This window comes from Dunckerocampus dactyliophorus, chromosome 2, assembly GCF_027744805.1.
Source record: "Dunckerocampus dactyliophorus isolate RoL2022-P2 chromosome 2, RoL_Ddac_1.1, whole genome shotgun sequence".
Classification (NCBI taxonomy): domain Eukaryota; kingdom Metazoa; phylum Chordata; class Actinopteri; order Syngnathiformes; family Syngnathidae; genus Dunckerocampus; species Dunckerocampus dactyliophorus.
In genome coordinates, this window is record NC_072820.1 from 18,548,098 (window position 1) to 18,567,384 (window position 19,287).

The 19,287-nt window shown below is 40.3% G+C and overlaps 1 protein-coding gene across 1 annotated transcript; it reads right to left on the reverse strand.

The window, feature by feature from the left end:
- Positions 1 to 2,203: 2,203 nt before the first annotated feature.
- kiss1ra (KISS1 receptor a) lies at positions 2,204 to 17,657 on the reverse strand. Its single transcript, XM_054769122.1, has 5 exons — positions 17,046 to 17,657; positions 12,162 to 12,286; positions 4,482 to 4,617; positions 4,165 to 4,403; positions 2,204 to 3,270 (listed from the first exon to the last, which is right to left on the reverse strand). Exons 1-5 carry the CDS (start codon positions 17,332 to 17,334, stop codon positions 2,884 to 2,886), a joined length of 1,176 nt encoding a protein of 391 aa, XP_054625097.1. The 5' UTR covers positions 17,335 to 17,657; the 3' UTR covers positions 2,204 to 2,883.
- Positions 17,658 to 19,287: the final 1,630 nt, after the last annotated feature.

Genomic DNA, 19,287 nt, shown 5'->3' on the forward strand with positions numbered 1-19,287 from the left:
CGTAACACCAACACCGCCAAGACGGCCGCTAACAATAGATGCTTCATTTAGACATCATGAAGACCCTCTGGCTTTTGTCTTGCTGGCTTTTCAGTGAATCACACCTCCCACATAACACATCATCGCGCAAAAGGTTTTTTTTTTATGTACACAAAAGGCCTAGCTCTTTCAAATATTGTTCACAAATCTGTCTAAATCTGTGTTGGTGAGCATTCATAATTCATCCACCTCACAGGTGTCGCATATCAAGATGCTGATTTGATTAGTCAGACAGCATGACCACCATTTGCCTCCAATATCACATACCAGGGGTCTTCAATAAAAGTTGAGTAAGGTCCGTTTATACAATTTTTTTCACAGTGACGGTCCGAACCTCATTTGCCTTAAATTGCACCAAACAGACAAAATTATATGAATATGAAATGTAATGAAACCTTGCACCCCATTGTTTCAATACAACACAATTATCCCATTTCACATAAAATGGGATAATGGTTTGACTGCACAAACAATGAAATGAACACAAGAGGCTTATTTTTACTGTAAGTTAAATAAAACTGCACCGGTTTCTCTGAAAAAATAATATTAAATAATAACATTTTAATAAGTGTCTCTTTAAAGGAAAAGCTGCAATCCTCTTAAATCGTCTTAAAGTTTCAGACTTTCTTGTTACTGTAGTAGCTGACATTGGGATTTGCCTGAAGTTGGCACACAATTTCTCTTTTTGTTTACCTTTGAGTAAGGTCTCTGCAGCAAAAGCACTCCTTCACAACTCTCTGGTCAGTGAAGGATTTTTTGTTTTGCCCCAACACCCATACAATCCTTAATGACCGCTCATTTACACGTTGCTGTGCTGCAAATGACTGTGTTATGACTCACATAGACTTTTCATACTGGGATCCATTTTCCGTTCTTTCACATCAGATCTCGAATGATCAGTGTTTTATCAGATAATGTTGCGTCACCGTTGCACTTTTGGCCAGCGCTACAGTTTCAGAGCACATGAAACACAACGGTTTGGCACTGGATTGTGGGAGAATGAACATACTGTATATTGGTCCGTTCATTCACTTTTAAATGTTCACTTTTGTCTATCAACTTTTCATACTTTTGAGCAAGCCATGCTTCTCTTTTCCACTGCCTGCACTACCTGGAGAGCACAATAAACACCCTGAAAGGTATCTTTTTGACTCCACCATTGTTTTCCTCACTTTTGTGAGGGTCTAGCAGTAGAACCCTGTGACAAATAAAGAAAATAATAAATACAACAAATAAATAAATAAAAGCACTCACACACACACAGCATGGTCGCCCCCCGACACCTGGAAGCCATGTCGCAACACCCCGTGCAGGGCACCCGAGGCTCAGAGGGGCAGGGGATCCTGGGGTCCCAGACCCACAACCCAGATCCCCGGAGAGGGAGCGCTGCGCCCCCAAGTTGCAGGGAGGCCAAGAACCAGGGCCGAGAAGACGAGACCAGCAGCAGACCACTCGCCGGGCCCCACCAGCCACCGGGAGCAGACCACCCCTCTGCCCCTACACTGCAAAAACAGCCATACTTGAAAGAAGCCAAAATGATATTAAAATGAGACTTTTCTTATTTCAAGCAAAAAATTCTGCCAATGGGGTAAACAAAAGTTGCTTGGCTAGAATTCTTATAACTAGAATCTTTTTCTTGTGACTTTTAAGAACATAATGAGTCCTAAAATAAGCAAGTTGTTCTTGGTCACTTAGCTAAATTTAAGTAAAATAAGCCATGTTGAACCATGTTACAGAGGGTTTGGCTGGGACATGGAAAACAGATAATGGACCCTTGGTAAGATCATCACTTTCATGGTGGATACTCTGCCCAGAATGAGATGGAATTATAATTTCTCTTACAACATTAATGTCACCAATAATAATAATAATTTTATTTAATTTAGGTAATTTCTTGGTACTTTGTTTAATTATTATTGAGCTTTCACAGCATTTACTTTTTTTTCCAGGTCGCTTGTTGCTAAGAATCTGAAGCAAAATAAATTTTGCCTCACAGGCCAGTGACAAAATTTATATTTTTGCATTAATTATTTTATATATACACAGATACTGCAGAGAAATCTGTACAAATCACACAATCCCCTATCTATTTTTTAATTACCCCATAGATGATAATGGAAATGGAAGTTATCTGTTCCAGTGTCAAGCTGTGGCCATCATAAGGTCTTTTATTTACATCATATTTTTACCATGCATAAAAGGGTAAAAATAAGTTAAGCACAACAATATTCTTAAACAAAGCTAATAAAACACTCACATTTAATGACGTATGGGGAGGGCGTAATCAGTAAAAGCGCCCATGAAATGCTTAATTTGCCCCGGAATGGGAGACCAACTGTTGTAATACACAATCATGTGAAAATAAAACCACAACAAAACATGTTCAAATGCATTGAAGGGACAAACAATGAGCCGCTTCATTAGGTACACCTTCACAATGTAGAAACAACCCATTAAGTTGTGTCCACGGTCTCGGCCTACGACATACAGATGCATACCACATTAACACATAATACATATTTGTGAGGCAGTCTTCTGGAAACACCCTTCTGATGTCTACAGTAGAGGAGGTTTGGTTGTTGTCTTTCCAAGATCTCCTTATGTTACATATTGTTTGACAAACCAAGTATGTCCAACACTACAAAGTAGCCAAATCACTCTCTGCCGCTTATTGAGTTTTATATGTGCCAACACAGCCTGCTTTGGCAGGGGACCCGCTGGCAAATGACCCAGCGTCCTTTATGCATCCACAGCTTGTCTCAGTTTTGGATTAAGAGGCTTTACGCGATGTTCAACAGCGTTATCTCTCATTTGGAAATCAGCCTGTCCCATTATCGAGCTCCTTCAGTTTACTTCGTTGTCATTGTTGTTGTTGCCTTCCTCCGCCGCCACAAACTTGATCTCAGCGTTGGCCGTCCTCGATGCCATGCTGCTATCTCTGACCTTGTGCCTGTACAGGAAGGGGAATGTTTTCCGGAAGGACTTCTGGAAGCTGGCGCCCATAAAGCCGTACACGATGGGGTTGACCGAGGAGTTGACGTAGGACATGCAGTTGGCCCACGTCTTGATCTTGTACGTGGCATAAGTGGCCTGGAAGTTGGGGTAGAAGGACTGGAAGAGGACAAAGATCTGGATGGGACCCCAGCAGAGGGCAAAGAGGAGGACGATCACCACCACCATCTTGGAGACTTTGCTCCTGATGCTGATGGTTCTCTCGGACAGGAGGTTGACCTGGGGATGGAAGCAAAGAAGTTCCTGGACGTCCTCCTGAATGTCCATGATGCTTTCAAGAAAAGTGGGAGGTCAGATTGATACCACTTGTAGATTGAGGGCACACTCACACTGCTCTATGGCATTTATTATACACTGCTGTCTTACTGCGATTTTCTGTCTTATTTTGAGGTGTTCTGTTTATTTCTAATTTGCAAAGTAGCGGATGTAATGAATAACTGGCAGGTGGAGCGATGTTGTACATGTGCTTGTGCTCGTGCATGAGTGATTGTACCGTAGGCTTTAACCATGTTGCTTATTTTGAGTCATTCTGTTTATTTTTATTGTGCCAGATGACAATTATCATTAATTAGTGATGTGCGATACCACTGATTTTGTTTCTAATTCGATACTGAACAAATTTCAGGCTGGTGTCAGCGATACTGATCCGATACCAATACTTACATACTACAAATTCACCTAAAGTGTCTGGTAAATTTTTTAAGTAGTGCATTTCATATCATAGCATAAAGAATACAATATATTTAATGAATATATTATTCATTTAAATAAATAATTAATTAAATAATTACATTAATCTAAGTATTTGATTTATTTGTTTTTATTTATTTATTTTTAACACGCAAGAAAATAATAAAACCATTTAAAATAAATGATTAATTATTAAGAAGTATTTTAAGAATTCACACATTTAGGATCAGCCATTGTTTCAACAGACAAACGTTTCAAATATTACCTCATCTATGTTGCATGCTCGCATGTGCTCGTGCACGCGTGAGTATACTGAGGACTTTGACTTTGTGGCTTTTGGGGAGTTGTTCTGTTTCCTGCTGATAACCGGTGGTAGGAGCCTTTGCTGCCATGGTGATGCATCCCAGAGCCGTTGTTCCATACCTGATAGTTGTTGTCTCCCGGCTCCACGGTGGGTTGTCCCACCCTCTTCACCATCAGGCTGTAGCAGAAGGAGATGGTGAGGACAGGCAGCAGGTAGGCGGCGATGAACTGGTAGAGGATGAAGGCTCTCTCATGAGTCTTGGAAGGGAACCTCTCAATGCAGTACTGTCTTGGACCATACCAGTAGCCCTCCTCAATGCGCTGGTACATCAGGATTGGGGTGGAAAGGATAAGGGAGCCTGAGAAACCACAACAACCATGGTTTTCAAAGCTTACATCTAATGCCAGTAGAGATGATAAACAGTATATGGACGGACCGATCCAAATGCAGACGCTGACAATCATGGCAACCTTGGGCGTGCGGTGGCGGAGAGATTTCAGGGGGTAGACGGTGATGTAACATCGGTCACCGCTCATTGCCGTCAGGGTGATACAGGTGGCTTGGACGGTCACCTAAAACACAAAAAATATCCATTGCTTATTCCATGTGGAAGTGGTAAGTTTTTGACTTCTTAAGTTTAGAAGAAATGAATTTGAGGCTAACTGGTTAGCTCACTAGCTTGTTAGCCAGGCTTGAGTCCCTGCAGCATAAGATTTGCGTAATGTGGTGTAACCAGTGAATAATAGGAGTGTAAAGGTGACTATAGGCGTTTTATTTTATGTTTACAGGGCTCTAATAACGTTACAGTATTTAGAAAGTCATAAACAGGTTTTCTATGTAACTACACTCTAACTAGGAAAACATTATTAACTTCGAACCCTATATCGCGGAAATTCATTTAACGGAACCAATTAACCGCTATAAATGAGGGACGACTGTATCTGTATTACATGTATGCTAGTAGTGTATGTCTTCCAAACTATGTTGTCCACAACCTATTGGTGGCAACACAAATTAAATGAAAAATTAGGGCACCGCATGTGACAAAGCAAGCAGAAAAAGTGTAAATAAACCCAACATGGAGCAAAATTGGCCTCAACTTTAACTACTGTATTTATCTGACAAACTTTGGCAGAAATCTACTGGTTATTTTCCACATTTCCTTTAAAAGTGATTTACCTTCCTGCTGGTGTCTTGTCCTTTCACCATTTTTTAGCAACACTCACAAGTTCTCATCTGGGGTTCTTCCCAATGAGCTTTCCAAAGATGCAAAGTACGAGGAGGCAGAGAAGGAAGGAAGGAAATGCAGAAGGACCAGAGGAAGAGGCTACCTCCTGTTGTCTAATTAGCATATGAACAAATCACTGAGTGTGTGTCGTCTGGGGGATTGACTGATGCTTTGTTCGGCTGAAGTTGATGCAAGGCCACGTTCACTCTGAAAGCATTTACAGCAGAATGTTCAAACAGCCTGAAAACCTGCAGTTACAACCATCAACAGCTAATTTAGTGATCTTTCATCTTGGTGAGCATCTACACAGGTGCGTATTAATTCCACCCCAGAGCCAGCCCTGCCTTAAGTGGCACCCTGGCGAGATTTTATATGGCACCCCCCTCCATTGGCAATTCACACACGCTTACAAAAGTAACTGAATGGCACTGTTTTTACTGATGTCTTTAATTCATAAGATGACGTGTCTCCCAGTTCACATGGTTAACACATTACAAATAAGTACAAACAAATCTGAAATATAAATACTCTTACCAGAAAATAAAAATCTTCTTAATAATTGAATAAATAATAACTACCGTAGTAAATTCTAAATACAAGAATCAACAAATAATTTAAATAACCACACAGTTTCTCTCTATATAAGCTACATTTACACTATGCAATAACTATATACAACAAGTAAATAAACAACTAAGGCTATATCCAGAATACCCAGAGAAAACCCATGCGTGCACAGGGAGAACATGCAAACTCCACACAGAGATGTCCAAATAGAGATCCGAACCCGGACTTTTCCGATGTCTTGACTGTATGGCACAAAAACTATATAAAATACTTATATACAACTATATGCAACACTATGTACAAAAATGATAAGACTTATTTGTTATCATTTATAGCCATATTCATTGGACATTGCTTTACATTTGAATCAATGTGAGCGTTCCCATTTTGACAGTTCATAGTAATAATTAGTTTTAATATACAGTAATTATATTAAAGGTGAATTTTTCGGTGGCCTCGTGGTTAGCATGTTGGCCACACAGTCAGGAGATCGGGAAGATCGGGAGGCCACAGTGCCCTTAGCATCTACCAACATTGCCTACTGGGCCAGCTGCCTCTGATTTACCTATACAACGCCACTAGGTGACAATATCCTGCTGCCTCCTGTTCCCTTTCCCTTACATGTGAAAGGATGAGTCGTTTGACTTTACTTTACTTTTATTATACAGTGCTTACCTTTTTACACTTGTGTTAAAGATAAGAATGTTAAAATGTGACTTATAACATTGCCTGGACAGCGTAGAAGTGGTCGATTTTATGGTGGTGAGAATTCAAATTCACTGACTGGCATGATTTCCTCTGGAATTCAAAGTCACATTTGATGCCTTTTATGTTGTCAAAGCCATACATTCATTTTCAAAAACATGTGCAGCTGCAGCAGATGCAAGGAATCAGAGGTCAAAAGTTCTTTCTCGAAATAAGCGCTAATGTCATCCTTCTAGTGTCTTTTTCTCTGACAAGATGAAGCCAGGAGCCATTAGCCTCCAGTGGCTTGCCAGCGCCACATAAGTGTTGGGAAAAAAATCATGAAAGGGGGTCATGACGAGTACAGTGATGAGACCCGCTAAGAAAAGCGGCTACAGAACTCCTCTCCTCTCCACTTTTCTCCTCTCCTCCATCTTTCCACACCAACCTGGCGTAAGACCGCGGCGTCTCGGCCTAATTTACCCATGAGTTTGAAAGAGAATAAATGATGTTTTTGATCGTTTTTATGTTTCACTGCACCAATGCGAGAAGACGCAGCGGGGGCTTCATCCCGAATATAACTGGAATAATTAAAAGGCTTTCATATTTAATTCACATTGATCCCACAGCCTTTGGGATCCAGCCACTCACCTTTAGAAGTCTGTTTGCATCCGCTTACATGCAATCCAATGCAATATGCTGGGAAACATACTAAAAGTCAACATTACACTCATAATTGGACTATTTGTCTACCGTCTGTGTGGTTAAACTTTGCCACAATGTAGTGTATTGCACAACACAGCAGCAACACAACCAACGTTGTAATAGCGGTAAGGAGCAAAATGCTGAGTACGGCAAGCATAACATGCATGACCTTCACACCAACAGCTGAGTAGCAACATTTTAAAGCGCATGCAGAGGCACATAAAACTGCTGGATGCTGACCACTCTTGTGGAGTTCATAAAAAAATACATCAGCAGGTTGCCTCCACAAAGCTGTTAATGCCAATGTTTTTTGACCTGGTGCTATATAAAACCCCCGTGTCATGCTTCGTAGGACATGAATTACCACTTCCTGTCCTACGCTCTTATTTTGTAATGCTGCACTTCCTGCTGGGGGGAAGACGGAGCCGCTTTACCCCAGTGTAATTGTGTACAGTTGTTTGCAATTGCGGGCCGCACGGTGGCTTAGTGGTTAGCACACAGTCACACAGGCCACTCAGTCAGGAGATTGGGAAGACCTGGGTTCGAATCTCTGTGTGGAGTTTGCATGTTCTCCCCGTGCGTGTGTGGGTTTTCTCCAGGTACTCCAGTTCTCCCACATTCAAAAAACATGCATGTTAGGTTAATTGGCTAGTCTAAATTGTCCATAGGTATGAATGAGAGTGTGAATGGTTGTTTGTCTATATGTGTCTTGCGATTGGCTGGCGACCAGTCCAGGGTGTACCCCGCCCCTCGCCCGAAGTCAGCTGGGATAGGCTCCAGCATGCCCTAATTAGGATAAGCGGAGGTCATCTCAAGGATGACGCTGGTTCAAAACAAGCTGGTAAAACAAGGATATTCGGTTGGTTTGGGTTGAAATAAGCTATTAAAATCAATGTTACAAAAATGAGTAGCGCTTGGCCATTTTCATTTTGTAAAAGTAGTTCTCACAAGAAAAAACGTTGAGGACCACTGAATTGGCACATATACCGTATCCTCTGGCAGTTACGCACTTTACTAAGACTCCAGCATCACCTAAGACGTCACTTATCAAAGTCAAGACTGTTGTGATTATTAATGGTGGTTAAGTTCTTTTTCCACTTGTGCGACAATTTTTAAAAATGTGCAACATCGGTAACCTTTGCCTCATGCCTTTGTCATGAAAGTTCCGTCGACTCTTAAAGCTCCACATCTTAAAGTGCACAGTGGTTAACTTCTTTTTACGCTTATATGACAGTTATGCGTGTTAAAATTACAGGTGGTCCTTGGTTTACGACGTTTTGTGGGTATGAACACGCTCCCATAAATTTATTAAAAACTGATTTTTGGCCTGTAAACACGAGACTCACTCGAGAACTACACCTTGCAGGAAATACAGTGTGTGCAAAGAATAACATGCTCATCAGTTAACTTTTTGCACTTGCCAAGTGTCAGTGCGCCAAAGAAAAGGAAAGGCATCACCATGGAAATGAAAATGAACATCATAAAAAGCTCAGAGTGAGGAGAAATGCCCATCAGTGTTGGTTGCTCTTTTGGTCTCAACCCTCGAATTTCCGCGACGACCATTAAGGATAAAGGTTAGTGAATGCGAGAGAGGTCATGGATTCCATGCGCTGTTACAAGGAGATTTGGGAGGAGAAGAGGAGGTTATCCTTGCAGACTAACCTGGGAAATTTCAAGAAGGTAGTAAGGATATAAGTAAGGCATTTGCTTCATTTAATTCTTGCATTTCATCTTTTTATTACTGTATTTTCTATGTCCTTCATGTGTTCTGTGTACAATGTGAGTGACTTAGGAGTTCATTTAGGTTGTGACTTACACGACCCCTACACGCCCTACATCACAGGAACTGAACTTGGTTGTAACCTGAGGACTATCTCTATCTGTTATTTTCCATTGGGAAAAAATATGTTGACAAATTTCACATTTCTTTTGACCTAGGGGCTTCCACTGCACTTTGTCAAATCTCAGTCCCGAAATGCATCTACTTGTACTAATCACAGGTACATTTTGCACAAAATCCTATTAAATTGAATGAAATATCTCAAAATCTACCACAGGATAGTTTTAATACTAAAATGTCATTCTGTAACATTCATTTGTTCAATAATTGTCACAATGTCTGTGAAGACAATGCATCTGCCTACCTTGCAAACATCCGCATGCCACCCATAGTAACATGGATCTGAATCCAATTAATTTTTTTGAAAGATATGCTTTAAGAAGCCTTTATGGGAGAAGAATACATTCTTCCTGATAGCGCTGGCTGTGCTTTCTGCAAAAGTAACCCACACATTTCTTTAAAAAGGTGATGATGATGCAAACTGATTAGTATAATTGCAGAAAATGAATATTTGTACAATGAAGCACTGACCGTGGTATCTTTCAACATAGTGCAGAGAGAAATCTCCATTGTGGCTTACTGGCTGACACTTATCAAGGCCATCGCTTCAAGTGCTGCGCCAACTGTCTCAACAAGCCGCCTGTTGATTTGTGGTCAGGCAGGTCAAAGTTGAGATGAAGCTGTGAGCTTTTATTCATGCAAAAATTGCTCTCTCCAGGCAAGCTATCACTTTCATACTTCTTATGTTGCCTGACACTGCAGGCAAGCTTATGCATTCTTTTCCTGCATTTCTATGAGTGTTGCTTTTTATGAGCACATACAGTATGGGTAATTCTACCCTTCACATGCTTGGGAATGTTCTGAAAAAGAAAGAAAAGAAAGAAACCACTGGTGAACAAAGTAACAGACATGGAACAGGTAAAGGAATGCATCAGCAGGTGATGACAGAAACATTGTGAGAGCTGTAAGGAAAGATCCTAAAAAACTGTTGGTAACATCAGCAACAACCTAGAAGAAGAATAGGAAGGCTTGGCTGGAATATGCCAAAAAGTACAGACGAACTTAAAAAATTCTCACACAAAGTGAGTGGTTTGCATCTTCTGGTTTGCTCTGCCATTGCACTGTTGTTCATGAAGTCTTCTATGAACAGTAAAGTCTTCACTCGTGTCCTCTGCAGGTTGTTGCTGATGTCACCAATTGTTTTAGGAGCGTCTTTCTGTATAGCTCTCACATTATTTTGTCATCAGCCGCTGATGTTTTCCATGGTCTACCTGTTTAATATCTGTTCCTTTGTACACGAGTGGTTTATTCCTTTTCAGGACATTCCAAATGGTTGTACTGGCTATGACCAATGTTCTAATTGATTTTCCATCTTCTCTCAGATTCACAATTGCTTGTTTTTCACCCATAGACAGCTCTCGCGTTTTCATGTTGTTATCACCTCTAAATGCAGTCCGCATGGACAAAACCTATCCTACCCGATCTGAAATTGAGCATAGATAAGCTAATCACAATAAGCAATTTAATAGGACACACCCGGGCAACGAAACACAATACATTTGCTCACATGAAAATGTGTTGGGTTCAGATCGTCTAAGTTGTGCATCCGATTCAGATGTAAAAACCTGAAAATAAAAGCTGAAATGTTGCTCTCGGGTGTCATGTTCTTCTTGTGATGTCAAACCCAAATATTTTCAGTCTACAGCAAAAATAAATTGGCCTCATTGTTCCATTACTTCTGGAGGGAACTGTAAATAAGCCAAAAAAAACCCCCTCTATTAACCTTAAAAAATGTACAAAAGTAGAAGCTGTTTTGTTCCATATTTAGATTACCAGCCATTAATGTCCTCTCTCTAACAATACAGAAAAAGATGGAGGAGGTGTGAAAAGCAGCTTTGGATTTATTTCTGACACAAATCAGGGACAAGAGAAGCAAATAATAGCTGGTCGAAGGCATGCACGTTATTATCATTGCTGGTAGGAAAGAATATGGTCTTATTTGAGAGGGGAATAATGGTAAAAGCTCACTGAAATGAATGAAATATGTAATAATTTAACCTTACAGGGAAAATAATCCTTTACATGCAAAAATAGTGCCATGTGTGTACAATTATATAATGGAGGAAAGGATTAATTAATGATTCATTAAAATGTATAAAATTCATATTTTGGATCAATGTTCAGGGAAATTCTATTTTTTTTCTAAATGTTCATGTTACTATTAGATTACAGAAAACACACAAAAAGTGTTTTTTTCTTGAAATAATACAGTTTTAATATTACATCGTACAATTTTAATAGTTTCTACTGAAATATTAAAATATTTAAAAACCTCCTCAATCATTAACTGCCTTATGCAAGCAAAAGCAGACAGTAAAGCCCGAGGCTTTAGTGTTAAACTTCTTCACATCCAAATGCAACCAGCGAACTGTAACAAAATGAAGTTTAAAAAATACTGTATGACATAAAGTATCAAAATTACATCCATGTTGCTTTTTATATGTGATAACGTGGCCACCTTGTACCAGTGTGGACGATAACGATACACAGCAATAGGAATGTACTCATCTTGGGAAATCTGAATATACAGTGATGGGATAGTTACAATACCCATCACTCTCTTACAATACACATCACTCTCTCTTTTTTTATTTCTCTTGCAGCCCATTTAAGCAGCAAACCAGCCGGGCCTGAATAAAGTGCACCCTCTGCTCGTGGCTGCCAAATTCTATTTTCTAACTCGCCTTAACTGGCTATAGTAACTCCCTGTCACCTCACACCCTCGCCATAGTATAGATAATGCTGTCTATGTGCCAAGTATACAACTTAAAAAAAAATATATATATATATATATACATATATTGTGGGTAATTGCAGGTAGCAACATAACATGACCTTTGGAACATCGGCGCACCTGCTGTAATTCATCATGCTTTGCTGTTAATTGAGCGTTCATGTAAGGAGAGTTGCCCCTTGATGCAGCAGGTCACGGTCTGCACCTGCATGCCATCTGCGCTAATGGTGACCATGTTGGTGTGATGTTCATGGGGAATACATTGCACAACACTTGTTGTTTTGAGTCATGGTGTTACCTGCTGCAGGAAGGCGACAAATTTGCACATAAAGTTACCAAAGATCCACCCAGGTAGAGGATAGAGAGTGGCCGTGAAGGGGACGCAGCAAACCAGGAATATGATGTCAGTGGCGGCCAGGTTTGCTGCACAGGGAATAAATAGAATGACACAAAGAATGCCTGGTGTTCAATAATATATTTGTAAGTCAGGCTTTTGCTCCAATATATTCCACAAGAATGTCAAACACACAGAAACAAAACATATTGCCAGGCACAGGCCTCTGCCAAGGCTTCATAAACGTTTTTTTGGTGATGAAATCAATGAGCAAAGAGGATTTTAATCAATATACATAGCAGATTGTATTAAGATTGAACATGAGAGACAAATTACAAACTGGGCCACATGGTGTGGTGGATTAGTGGTTAGCATGTTGGCCACACAGGAGTTTGTGGAGTTTGTATGTTCGTCCCGTGCGTGGGTTTTCTGCGGGTACTCTCCCCATATTGGGCATATCCCAACACTTGCTTTTAAACGCCGATCAGCTCCGCCCCCATTGCTGCACCCGGCCTACAGCGACGGTCTACCGCCCACTTTCCCTTCCCAAAGCCAAAACAAGCATGTCTGTCATGTGGGACTTCCTGTCGTTGTGAGAGTGATATAAGTTTTGCACACTGCAAAACATACCTTAAAACTATTGGTGCGGCATTTGTGGGGCGGGCACTTGGCAGGGTGTGGTGAGTTTTCGCGACTCGCGATATGATTGTCGGTCGGGCGGCAGCTAATGGGCCAAAACACTGGACACGCGCCCGTGATAGCCCGAACTGTGGTTGGATTCGTCGGACTGGATGACCGACCGTCATCGGCAGTGGAGGAAACCGGGTTTGCCGACTGCTTGGGGTCCTGCTGCAGCGCCATCAAGCTGTTATTGCATCGAAAGTCTCCTTAAAGCAGGCGTCTGATCCGTTAAGTTTCACCAGTGATTTTGAAAAAGTATGTCAAATATGTTTTTGTCTAAATTTTCATAAAATATAGCTTTGGTGTTCGCCGGCACCAGGTAGCTCCCCATGATGACATGAGGTGCCTGCATGCCTGCTTTTCATTCAGGTTTTCTTTTAAAAATGTGAAAACACTAGAAACAAATGCATTCTGAAATACAAAATGTGAGTTGTGGATACCAGCACATTGTGAATGTTCTGGTAACACAAACATATTTGCTTTGTTTGGGTTGAAATAAGCTATGAAATTAAATGTTTTTTTATGTTTTTTATTTATTTACACTTAATCTATGTTATCGGTAGCGGTATCTGTATCGGCCGGTTTCAATCATGGATGATCGGTATCGGTATTGGCAGCATAAAAACCTGACCAGAGCATCCCTAGTATTTATATATATATATATATATATATATATATATACATATTAGAACGTCGCGGGGGTATGCTGGAGCCTATCCCAGCTGACTTCGGGAGAGAGGCAGGGTACACCCTGAACTGATCGCCAGACAATTGCAGGGATTAAAAAAACTGTATAATTAGAGAAGTGCCATCAAAAATAGATGGGTGGATAGTAATGAATGAAAATGACTGTTTATCAATGGGACCTTTGTTAAAAACAGATGCAGTTTGACACATTTGTTGTAGGGATTTTGTTCAAGAAATATTAAAAGGAATGAATATTATTTTTTTATTACTAGTGAGAATTCCATTCACATGCATTTTTAAAACTGACAATTAATTGAAACTTCAGAAGTATGATAATAAACCAGAATTCATGGAAAATTTAATAAATATTATTAATGGGCTTTTGTGTTATTTTGAGACATTTAGCAAAATGGGAGGGGTTTTTTTACATTACAGTGAATTACATGATAATTCATATCATTTACATTTTAATTTTGTAAAACTATCAATGGCAACATCCAGGATCATTTTTACCAAGTTACTATAAAAGTGCATCTTTTATGTGTCGTCTCCTATCACCGTTAGTGATTTTGGTTCTGAAAAAAATAGCCAAGCTTCTTGTTGATAGTCAGTTTCCTTTCCTATATTGTCTTTTATACTAAGCCATGATTCATTCTCATTCTTTATTCTCCAATTCCGTGTCAGTAGTTTCCTCCTCTTCAAAGGGAGGTCTGCTACTTTATTCATTCTCTTCTTTGTTTGCCTGCTTGCTTCTTTGTGAGCTCCTTTGTTCCATCCCCTGCTGTCATTATTAGCTTAATAAATAAGACATGCGCATTTTTGAAAAGCGGTTCATAGTGGACAAAAATGTCTGACAGAGTGATCAAATGTGATGGCAAAGCACAGACAAAGCAGAAAAACAAGCTGTAGTTGACAAATGAATGTGATATTTGGAAAGGAATGCCTAAGAGTGTTGTGATCCAATCAGGGTGTAGTCACAGATGTTACATGGTTCTATAACCCAGTGGTTCTCAATTATTTTCTGTCATGTCCCCACTGGAGGGCAGAAATGTTTTTGCGCCCCCCCCGATTTGAAATGCTATTGCGAAACTGATAGTATCTGTTTATTTATTTGTACTGTACTTACAGACTGAACTTGAAATTGAAACCAGTGAAAATAGAGAGCAGTAAAGCACACAAGCGTATTCAAGAGTCAAAATGCATGCCGAGTACGACAAATCCATACATGTTGGCAGGTCTGCATTAATATTAAAAGTCCTCCCTGCTTCTCACACCCCCTCTGACAGTTCACCACCCCACCATTTGAGAAGCACTGCTATAATCCAATTTTGTTGAATATTAAAATGCTGGCCTTGGGGACGTTATTCCAGATGTCACATCCACAATGCTCACATCGACTTCCCCCAGCATGCTCATTTTGCACACTTTACATGCACAATGTGCACAGGTGGAGTGTTCCTGCCTGTCACTATGCTTCCATTCTTTTCTGGTGTGCAACAATAGCTGGGGCCAAAGGTGAGATGATGAATAATGTCATGGCATCAACTGACATCCAATCAGACTGTAGCGCTCGCAGCTACTAGGGGGCATATTTGCTTGGTGTCTGGGGATTAGCTATGATCGGCTGTCATGTAGTGCCCAGCCCTCTACCAGCGCTGCATTAGGGGCAGTGCCCCACCAGATCCAGCAAATGTTGCTGTTTTTTTTTCTTTTTTGTTATAATCCTTATACACTCCAAAAAGTGAAATCCAAGCAAGATAACGTAACAGAAATTAAGGTAAAAAAATATGTATTTTTGACTCCCAATTTTAGACACATTTATTTAATATCTTAAGACAGGCGTGTCAATTTTATTGGATCTCATTTTTATTGAGCACCGCATCGCAGTTATGGGTGCCCTTAGAGGGCCACTTGTGACTGTCATTTTACTTTATATGAATAGAAATATGAATATAACCTCATGATGTCATCACACAATTGCCCATGCATTTGATTATTATATTTCTTTACTAACAAATTGAAGTGAGAATGTCAAAGCGACAGGCAGACATTCAAGTATTTATTTTTGATAACAAAATATGCTTGGAATATTTTGTTGTATGATCAGATCATATTAAAGTTTAGAAGAACTGCATGAGTACAATTTTTCTGTCAAAATGAAAGAATAAATACATTTAGACGGAAAAAAGTGAAGTGCATGTTTGCCACACTTTATTCCCAGGCTTTCACGGGCCACATAAAATGATGTGGCGGGGCACATCTGAGTTTGACCCGTGTCTTTAATAGTATCCACTGTGTCGCCTGTGTTGTTATGTTTCTGACAAATACACCACACGGTGGCACAGTTACGAAAACCCGTAAGCTTGACCGCTTAAGTTTGATTGACGTAAAATTTCTCACACAGCTCAACGTACAATACAAAACTCCCACTGCAGCATTAGGGTGTTTAGCTGAATCACCGAGGAATTTGGTACACACCTTTAGGGGACTGACAAGCACTAGAGATGGTCGAGTATTGACCAAGTCATTCAGAACTCACAAGTTTTTTACTGAACCGGGACTCGCAGGTAATCATCTCTGTTAACTCGTCCACCTACCCTGCTGCCTCTCACTAAATTAAAAAGGAAACCAGGTAGCATGGCATTAACTGTGCAACTGTTACTCTAAGTACATGTTTATAATGTATTAACCCCGTGAAAAAAGCAACAGATCTGCACCCTGAATCAAATCAACTCTCCTTTCCACTTACTGTGACTGTCTGAGCTCCTCGCCGAATCATTTTACAAACAGAACTTGTTGACTTTGTGGCATGATGCTGTTGCATAATACATAACACAAATGTTGTAGATCGTGTTTATGTGTTATGTTTGGTCCATTCTCTTGCTTTAGTTTAAGGGGCAGATCCAAACGTATCGCTGCATCAGGCCAACCATCTCAATGAGGTGTATTGAGTTTCCTAACACTAACAAGCACATTTGTGTAAAAGCTGAGCAAGATTGGTTGAAAAATTTGGCCGCCATCAAGCACGTTTTTGCAAGGATCCGGGCAGGACTGAGCAACTCGTTATCTATAAGTCATTTACCATTTGTCTAACGATTAAAATACTTTGAGAATATCTGTATTATATGTATTCTAGCATGTCTTCCAAAGCATTTTTACCACAACCCATAGGGGGAGCCACAAATTAACCTTTTACAGTCATGTAAAAAAATAGACCACTCCGTTATATACAGCATATCTAAGCTTTTAGTACATATTTCGTAACATTTGCAAATTGGTCTAACATAAAAAATATGTATTTTTGACCTTGATTTCAGGTATTTACTTTTGATAAGATTTCAGTGTTGTTTTCAAATGACTTTTCTGACTTCTTTCTGACTTTCTGAAGCCAGCATTTACACTTTGGGGGTGTATATGACCTCTGCCTTCAGCAATAAAGAAGCACATTAGATGCTGATCTTCCACCCAAACAGTGCTCACCTATGTAAAAGTTGGTGGCCGTCCTCATCTGCCTGTGCTTGGAGATGACATATATGACCAGAGAGTTGCCCACCAGGCCTACCAGCATGATGAGAGAGAAGAAGAGGGGCACCAGCCAAGCATCCGTGAGGAAGGGATGCTGTTGCTGCCCTCCTCCATCCTCCTCATCATACTGCTGCTGCTGATGCTCCTCATGGTCATGTCTTCCATGCTGCGAGAAGTTTGCCCCTGTGGTGTTGATCCACAGGATGGACTCGGTTGAGTTGCTCTCGGAGGACGGGTACATCATCAGGACGTGAGAGGGGAGACGATGAAGAGGAAGAAGTCAACTGTCCAGGTTAATTGTGAAATATTCCATCAGAATTCTAGCTTTCTCAGCTTCTTTGCAGCCATAAGAGCCCATTGCCGTCGCCTTCCTCATTAAAAAGTCATATTTGGTCGAACTGTTGCTTCAAACATGAAGCAAGGAGGGAAAAGGCAACATCCAGCTTGAGGCGGAACATCCTAGTCTGTACTAGAGAGCACAGCCAAGTCCATCCAGCTGCTGCTGCTGCTGAGGTAGGAGCAGTGAGGGAGAGCAGGCAAACACACACACATGCACACACTTTAACATACACTCTTTCATACACCTGCAGCGACTCTGAATGCACATTCTGCCGGATTCTGGGATAAATAGCCGATGGCTGTGTCTCCTAGCAACCTCATCCCTTACTCCGTGAAACAATTCACCCGAAAGACCCTTTATTTCTCTGATTTACCTTAAAAGAAACCATACTGACCCTGCAGCACTGCTGTATATGACATGGGCATCATATTAGGAACAGCTCTCAGCTCAATCACTAATAAATATACTGTTACATTAAAGGGATAGTTCAGATTTTTGACATGAAGTTGTATGACATCCCCATCAGCATTGTAGTCCAATAACAGGGACTTACCCTCCACTTGGTCTCCTAAGTCCAGTTCTGGTCAGATTTCCGAACATTGTTCCACTTAGTTGCTCGGGACAATTACGTAAAGAGCTTGGCTTCTCAAAACAGTATGCGTTCAAAAGTTTCAAACATTTGCATCACAAAAATGCCTGAAGTAGCACTCTTGGGTGTTTTCCACCTGACAAATATTGAATCTTTTTGACTCTTTGACTCTACAGGTTCATGCTCAGCAATGCAGAATTAAACATATTTTACAGCACATTTCTAATTAAATGTCAAATAAGTATGTTTAGTGGCAGTTTCAGGTTCTTTTCTATGCTAACTTGACTGCTAATTTAAAAAAAAAAAAAAATCACCAAAACCATCAACCTAGTGCTAATAAATTACAGTCAAACGTGCACTATCACACACAGTTGGAAGCATAGAAACTCTGTGACAAGCGCTTGAGTGGCCACAAGTGAAATCCACTTCAGAGAACAAGTTACTGTAGTGGGTCACGTTTAGCATTTCAATACTTGTTACATAAATTGACCTTTTGTACCATCATTCCAGCACGTACCCTGAGTGAGGAACTGAGTTACAAGTACTTGTGTCAAAAGTTATTGTTTTTTCCTTTGGCTGATACAACAACACTTCATTGGAAAAAAGAGTGTGGCTGGAGTGGCAGCTCTCTATTGTAGCTGACAATGGGACCAGATAATAGAGTGCGAATTGCAGCCTCTTGTACTGCATCATGTGGGTGTTTCAACAACCGGCTGCCATTAAGAACTTTTTTTTTTTTTACTTTGTAGTGTTCCCTCTTGATTAGATTTAATTATGTCGCCATGAGCTTGTGTCAACCGGACCATGCACAGCTCAGTCGCTTCTGCAGGATCTTGAAGTACAAGCACAAAGTGTCCTTCAAATTAAACACAAGCACAACAAATTACTGAAAGTCTGATAACCTCTGATCGTGTTAAATGGGACACATTTAATTTGGTGACAAATATGTACTGTAAATTCTGGTGTATAAGTTGCTACTTTTTTCTCAAACTTTGAACTGGTGGCTTACAGATTGGTGCAGCTAATTTATTATTTATTATTTAAAAACTACTTTTTCCATGATGCTTGGTGTGGTCATGTTCTAATTTCGTGACATCTCCTACACTTCAGAACTACGCTAATTGTTCAAATATATATTTATATTACTAAGATAGCTCATCATAAAGAAGAGCACACCTTATCGTGGAGTTAGTATAGTCAAAAAGAGGGGACATATTGGAATTTGTGCAGCGATTGCGTTGGGACACATACTTGCATCCGCCGAGGCA

Coding starts and splice junctions, on each gene's coding strand:
- kiss1ra (XM_054769122.1), bottom strand. CDS start 17,334: ATGATGTACCCGTCCTCCGAGAGCAACTCAACCGAGTCCATCCTGTGG. Junction 12,287..17,045: donor GGCCACCAACTTTTACATAG/GTGAGCACTGTT, acceptor TTCCCTGTGCAG/CAAACCTGGCCGCCACTGAC. Junction 3,271..4,164: donor CGGGAGACAACAACTATCAG/GTATGGAACAAC, acceptor TTCCATCCCCAG/GTCAACCTCCTGTCCGAGAG.